Here is a 7,606-nt window from a genome sequence, read left to right on the forward strand (position 1 = left end):
TCGTTTAATTGCTGCGTTCAGCAGAAAAAGCAGTTTTGCAATTGTAAAATTCTTGAATATAATTGGTTTATACATTTAGATCTAATGAGGAAATAAGGGCAAGACCAATTATATAAAGAATTTTACGACAGTTACAAAGCTGCTTTCTCTGCTGAACGCAGCCATTGGGCGAGTTCAAAACGGCAAAGTGGCTAGGTACGCTTGCCGAGCAATTGAATATGATTGGTTGGATCTATAAGTAATAACCAATTATGTTCAATCGCTCGGCAAGCATACCTAGCCGCTTTGCCGTCTTGAACTTGCTATTGGCTGCGTTCAGCAGAGAAAGCAGCTTTGTAACTGGTGTAGAATTCTTGAACTCGCCTATTATTAACAAAGTTGAAAAATATGAATATTTGATATTCTCGTTATTACTAATATGTACATAAAGTAATATATTTAATTTAAATGCATCCATTCTGCTGAATGCAATACAATAATTTATACTTTACAATAAAATTAGTAATGTGTGGAACGAGTAAAAATAAAATAATACTTGAAGAATGGAAAAAATAAACAAATGCTGTATATAATGTATATATGTATATTTCTTTATTTAAAAAATAGATTCGTTAAATGTACAATATATTTTTTAATATATATACAAAAGATGCTCTTCAAGATTTAAATGGATTTTTAACATTTGACCGTTTTTAACATACTATAAAATATATAAAATACATAAAATTGTCACATTGACATCTTTATTTCTTTATGTAAACAAGTAGATAATCTAGTATTTTGACACATTAATGAATCAATAAATGTTAGTATGTCTAGTAAGCAAGAAACATTTTGGAACATTCTTGCAATATTGCAGCGATGTTGCTAGAATGTTTCAATGTTTCTTGCTTAGTAAATATAATTGAAAATAATAACTACTTTAAAATTCTTTTACTGTAACATTTTCTGTATTATATTTTATTTTTATGTCTGCACATATGTATATTTCTATAATGATTTTCAATTTTAACAAATTTATTTAATCATCACTGTATTAATTTTGTTATGAAGTATGATCAATGCAATACTGTTTTTTGTTTTGTATCTTTTAGTATCTGCATTTCTTTTCTTTCATTAATTAGCTCATATTCTAATTGAACTTTATGCTACAAAGTCTGTAAAGACTGACTTTTCTGTCATTTCAAAAAGATTTATTCTTGGAGCAATTTGTAACAGTATCTATAAGTATAGCTCGTAGATATTTTCAGTCAACTGTTATCTAAACTTGGAATTATTTGTCTACTGACATAATATGGTCCGTCTTTTTTTACCTGAATATTTTGCATTTTCATGTTTTCTTTTTAGTATAAAAAGAAGAGAAGAAAAGATGCAAGAAATTTAGCTAAACAGAATAGACAAATGCATAATACACTTAACTACAGACTTAAAGAAAAAAAAAAATATAAATATTTTCAAAAATGGTATTTTATTGACAATTTAAACTTCCAGATAATCAAGTTAAGGCTGAGGTGACCAATGAGGCCACTTTTTAATTTCATTATATAAGGCTTCTCCTGGACTCAAAGTTTTTGACACTTGTCGGTGACCTAATAGTTTGTAGTCAGGTGAAATTTTCCCGGCTTTGACGCCGAGCTCTATGATTTTTTGCGCGGCATGTAATTGCGTTTTCGGTGGTACGACTGAATTGAATGTACCAATAAAGGAAATACCGATACTCCTGTTGTTAAAACCGAAGGAATGAGCACCAACGTAGTCCCAACTTCTGCCAACATATGCGAGACCATCGCCTCCGACAAGAAAATTGTAGGCAATATCTGACCATTTTCTAGATTCTATATGAAAAGTCTGAGCAAATCTCACGTGAAATGTACACTCTGATTGCGTGGTACAGAACTCTGTTGCAGTGTGACTAATAATTACATATGGTACTGGCAGCTTCATTTTATTAAGGGGGTCTGCGGGCGGCTGCGCACCCCATTCGTTCCTCTCAACAAAGCGTACCGAAGTTACTGTTATACCTAAAAATTAGAAAAATAAAATAAATATCGTACAAAGGTATATAGTTCAAAATGCAGACAAATTAATTAGAAACTCTTTAATTTGACATCAAATGTGACAATCTTAATCAGACGCATACACCAAGTTTTTGCAATGAAATTTGAAACATTACTATGCAAAGTATAGGAAAATACAAAATATTTTAATATACGATTCACGGAAAACACAGACACGCTTTTTATAGATAGAACAAATATGGAATGCAGACACAGATTTAAATTTTGTAATCACGATAAGATAATGTTCGTTTTGTATGCTTGCAAAGCAAAAAAATTTCCAAATGAAATTACCTTCGAGCGATGAGTCTGGAATTTCCGGGAAGATCGGTACGTCCGAGTGATGAATGAAATATACAGATGTGACCACTATAGTAGTTAGAAGTATTAAAGCTAGAACGCACGATAAAGCTGCACATCTCCACGTCCAAAGCCATTGCGTCACTAAAATAATTATAAAGCGCTGTATTAGAACGATCATTATAACAAGTTTACGAGCTATACGTAATAGCGTTGGATAAAATTCAAATATTAGCATTATGCTGGAAAGCGTGTTTAGCAAGAGATATATAATATATTATAATTGCATTAAATCCTTCGTGTTTTATTATAATTTTTGTTTGATGCCACTCTTCTGTTACTCTATTCTCAGTCGACGAGTGAAACAATTTGTAGCATTCACCAATTTATGCCAGAATAACATAACACGTACATACTACCAGTAAATATAGCTCTATATTTAGTTTTATTTTAATTCTTGTAATAATTAAGTGTAAGAACAAATTTCAATTTAATATATCAACAATATTGAAACTCGCTATATATTCTAGTATAGTCGTGACAGTTAATTAAGTTACATTAGTCAAAAGAATTAATGATATTTGTTATATATCATTAAAATGATTTTTTTTAATTATAGCAGATTGATTATTGTATTCCATACGCTTCAAAGAACTTTGAGATATATCATACATCATCGATTCTTATCGAATTCATTTAATCGGTAATGAAAATAATATATAACGGTATTATACATACTATTATATATGTATACATTATTTAAAATAACTATCAGTACCACATATTTCGAAATGTTAAAAATGTTTACGTATAAAAAGAGATTATATTTGATGACGTCTTTGACTCTATACCACATGAAGCTATGCCGATCACATCGTAAAAGTAGCAAGGTGAAATGACATCTCTAATGTTAATAATAGCAAATTCAATTGAACGCACTAAAGCATATTAAAGCCATCGTAATTTAATCTGATCACAGTATAAAAGTAAAAACTACAATAAATATCGATGAAAACATGCCGTAACAGTCAAGCTGGATCTTGAATGCTTCTAATATATAAATTCTAATATATAAATTCACACTAAATTGTGATCGCTTTAAATTGCATATTAAAAGCATCCAAGATCCAGCTTAACCGTTATGTGTTCTCATCGGTATTTATTAGTTTAAACTTCACGGTCCAATAAGATTTGATATTGTAAAAGTAAAATGCAAATATTTCGAATTATAAAACACGTCCGCATTAAAATGTATATTGAGGACTTCACAGTTTAACCTGTTTTTATATTCATATTAAGCACATCTTTACATCAATTTGTGTGTAACGATTTTAATATGCATGAGTGTGCAATGAGTACGTCCAGTCAAATTTGTCATGAGACGTTACTAAAACCGTCGCCTTATAACGTTTGAAGTTCATCGACAGTTTTTTTTTTGCAAATATATTTATAATTATGCGTAAAGTTCTATTGATAAATTGAACATTTTTAAGATGAATATTGATTCTTTTGATTTAATATTTAGATATTTCCAAAATCCTTATTGCAATAATATCACAAAGTGTTTGAAATATATTTACATTGTAATTCAATTTGTTGTGTGCGAATCACGTAATTTCTTATATAAAATTGTCCTATTCTAAATCTAAAATGAGACCTATTCTTTTTAGTTTTGCCTGTCGATTTCGTATTTATCTTTGTTTTGGAAGAGAAAGACAATCGAAACTAAAAACAACGAAAAGTAAACAAAATCTAATAGATCATTACCTTTAACTAATTCAGTATTTTGCGGGAAAATGGGTCCATTGGCAGTTCCATTATCTTTATTCGTTGACAAATCCGAGACGTCGGAGGCGCAGTTGGCGTCGAGTTTACTCGCATCCTGGATCGGAATAGGATTCGTGTAAACGAACTGCTTTATGGTAACCGGACCCTTGTAGAAGGTCTTGTTACCCAGATGCACATTCGTTGAATTTTTTACGCAAACGTCACCAAAATTCGACGGATCGGCGTTCGGTAGAACGACATCGCCGTTTGTAGTGGCAACTGCTTGATGTTGCTGGATGATGGTCGAGGATACCGGCAGATTTGTGAACCAGCTGCCGGCTTCTTCAACGTCCGTCTCCTCTTCCTCATCGTCGTCTACGTCACTGCACTGCGTAGAGGAATCTCCAACGCTACCATTGCCTGGAGCGACGACCGCGGTTTCTCTCGCCGAGTACGCAGCTTCGCCGTGAAACCTGTCGACCGCGTGATTTTCGGCGGACACAACAGCACCGTTCACGTGGTCCTGATCTTTCTGACACTGGTGATTACCGTCGAGCGTTTGCTGCTGTTGTTGTACCAATGTCACCATACCCATGTGCTACGAGGAAGATTCACCTTTTTTTTTTTTACATTGAATATACTTACTTATATTTTGAAAAGATAAACGCCACACATGCAGTAGAATTATGCGCTTACGGAGAAGTAACTATAGGGTCTTTAGATAAATTCGTCAAGTCGTTACAATCCTTTCACTTCTATTAGAGTATAAATGTACTGTTTAATACTTTGTTTTTTATTCTCTCTTTTCTCGAAAAGAGAAATTCAGAAATTTGATTTTATGTTAATGTAAGATTTTTTAACAGTTTGGGAAAAGCTACGATTTTTATCTTAAAAATAATTTTTCTCAATTATCTTACGTTCAAAATATTTAAACTCAAAATTTCTTGCCAGATTTTGTAACTATATTTAATTGAAAACATTGTGTTTTCTAGTTCTTGTAAAATTAAAAAAAAAAAACAAAATATCTGAATTATGCTTAAAATTGACTAATGTTGATGAAACCGACAATTAAATCGTTGAGGAATATAATAATAACTCATTTCTAATCAACACTGCCGGATGTTTGTTGGGTCCTTATTGTTTCATATAGCAATAGAATGCTTCAATCAAGAAAATTACGTAAATTATAAAACGACGTGATTCAGTGGAGAATACATAAAATTAGATCAAAACATTGCCAATCAGAGTTCAATTGCGTAGTGAATAGTATTGAGATAAGAAACTTAAATAAACAGATTAAAGTAAAATCTGGTGTTTGATAAATTTATTTAAATTTATATTCATTGGCTGTTGCTGAAACAAGGATCCAACATTATATATATGCTGCATACGGGATAGAAATCGCACTTATACGCATTTTATATATTACGAATATTATATTTAATTATCGTAAATCGATTAATTGCGTATTTATATTAAAAATTGTCGTTCCGGATTCTTTATAATTTCACACAACACAGAAGCTTGCATATTGCTGAAATGACTGTGTGCTGTATGGGATGTTCCGATGAGTCATGCCTCATGGTGCCATCATGTGCGTGTTTTTTTGAGTACGAACGTACTATAGTCACCGTAATGTACGTCACTGTACTCTTTTTGCGTCAAATTTATTACCGTACATTGTCATTTTAAAAATATATCGTTGCGATTAATATATAAATATTTCAGTAAAATTATTATCCTACATATTAATATTTTTTTCTTAAAATTCTTATATATTGTTAATAATATTTCATTGGAACTCCATTTCTATAGATGATGGAGATTAATCACAATATGATTCGGATAAAGTATATATCTAACAAAAGTGAATAGCACAGAAATTAGAAAAAGGATGAAGCATACAAAACATTTATGTATAACGAATTGATTACATTGTAAACAAATTATGAACATACTAACGATAAAAGATATAAAAGATATAAAGATTATATACTAAGAAGTTGAAAAGGAACATGGACTAAACGTCGTAATATCTTCGTCGTTCAAAATATTTTATATTGCAGAAAGTTACGCTCAAATAAGATTGATCAATTGCTTATCTACATCACACGATGACAAATCTCTATAATTAATATGATAATTCTTGCTTAGGTAAAATTATTTAATCTTCGGTCACAAAATAGATAAATCTGTTTTTTTCTTCTTTTTAGCTGAACTTTGCATGGTTTACCTCTCTTTTTCCTTTTTATCTCTGTATTGAAGAAAAAGAGAAAGAGGTAAACCGTGCAAAAAATTTAGCTAAAAAGAATGCAAATTTGATAATATTTTACATCTTGTTTTGGTAAATTATACATCAACTATAGAAACAAAGTTCACTATGAATATAGAAAAGTAAAAACACCTATACATTTAAAATATTTTATTTAACTTGTAAAATAAAGTAAAAAGACAAGTGGCAAGCTCGATTAAAAAATCCCAAATCAGAGTGTAACCGGTCGACAACAATTATCTACTAAATTAAGGATTGACTGACTCATATTCGAGATTACCTCGTACAAATCATCATTTGTGCTGGCGGCGGTCACTTTGCCAACACTAAATCCACCAACAATTTATGACGACATGATATGTCGTTATCGTAGAGAATGTTTCCCGGAAAGGAAAACTTCATTCGAACTGGTCCCCGACAGTTTTCGACACGCGATTTTGACTTCACCAGCTGTTGAAGAATTAAATGCACTGACCCGCAGGAATAAAGTACATACAATCCAAACGAGAACAAGCTCGGTTCAACTGACCACTGTCAATTATCTTCGTTGATCCTACGACACTGTCAGACTGGTCAGACAGATACTGGCTTCAGCGATGACGCCACACGGTTGCCGAAGGACGACATACGCTTGGAGGTGGAATTGTTGAGAGCGTAAGTAGGAGAAGCAAAATGAGGAAAAAATGGAAAAACAGAAAACTGGTACAGCGTTCACGATATTCCCTTTTGGATGCAGTAGTCTCGAATTTTATTCGAATAATAACACTAATACGGATTCTTGTGCTGATACACGCGGATGCACTATCATAATATCGTACAGTATTCGCGCACTGAATCTATATCATTATCGCACTGCGTTTTATAAGAAAACCACCGTAAATATAATGCGATATCTTATATATATATATTTTTTTTTAAATGCACGCCACGGCGATCGTTTCTATCAGAAAGAATGGATTTTGCGGCAGCAAGCCGCGCTTGTCAAGCACTCGTTGACAAACTACCGAGGGAATCAATTATCAAGGCATCCGTAATGGCGGGCATTATCTCTCCGTTCATTTCGACACGGAATAGACTGTTGTCGCGTTGTGAGACGTCAGACGTGCTCGGAAATCGTTGGCCCCACTCTTTGCCTCTTTTTCTCAACCACACTGTTAACGATACAGCTGCGATATGCATGTATGTGCGATAACGTCACTTTACACAAGTT

At 32.3% G+C, this 7,606-nt stretch overlaps 1 protein-coding gene across 2 annotated transcripts; it reads right to left on the bottom strand.

The window, feature by feature from the left end:
* Window positions 1-1,471: 1,471 nt before the first annotated feature.
* LOC108774783 (peptidoglycan-recognition protein LC) lies at window positions 1,472-7,354 on the bottom strand. 2 transcript variants are annotated; one of them, XM_018540980.1, is made up of 4 exons: window positions 6,677-7,354; window positions 4,125-4,722; window positions 2,352-2,501; window positions 1,472-2,021 (listed from the first exon to the last, which is right to left on the bottom strand). In XM_018540980.1, the coding sequence occupies exons 2-4, from the start codon at window positions 4,717-4,719 to the stop codon at window positions 1,501-1,503; spliced, it is 1,266 nt and encodes a 421-aa protein (XP_018396482.1). In that variant the 5' UTR covers window positions 4,720-4,722; window positions 6,677-7,354; the 3' UTR covers window positions 1,472-1,500. The 2 variants fall into 2 exon arrangements, with proteins under 2 accessions (XP_018396482.1, XP_018396483.1); XM_018540981.1 differs by lacking the exon at window positions 6,677-7,354 and having other exon boundaries at window positions 4,125-4,784.
* Window positions 7,355-7,606: the final 252 nt, after the last annotated feature.

Source organism: Cyphomyrmex costatus, unplaced genomic scaffold, assembly GCF_001594065.2.
Source record: "Cyphomyrmex costatus isolate MS0001 unplaced genomic scaffold, Ccosl1.0 scaffold274, whole genome shotgun sequence".
NCBI classification, from domain to species: domain Eukaryota; kingdom Metazoa; phylum Arthropoda; class Insecta; order Hymenoptera; family Formicidae; genus Cyphomyrmex; species Cyphomyrmex costatus.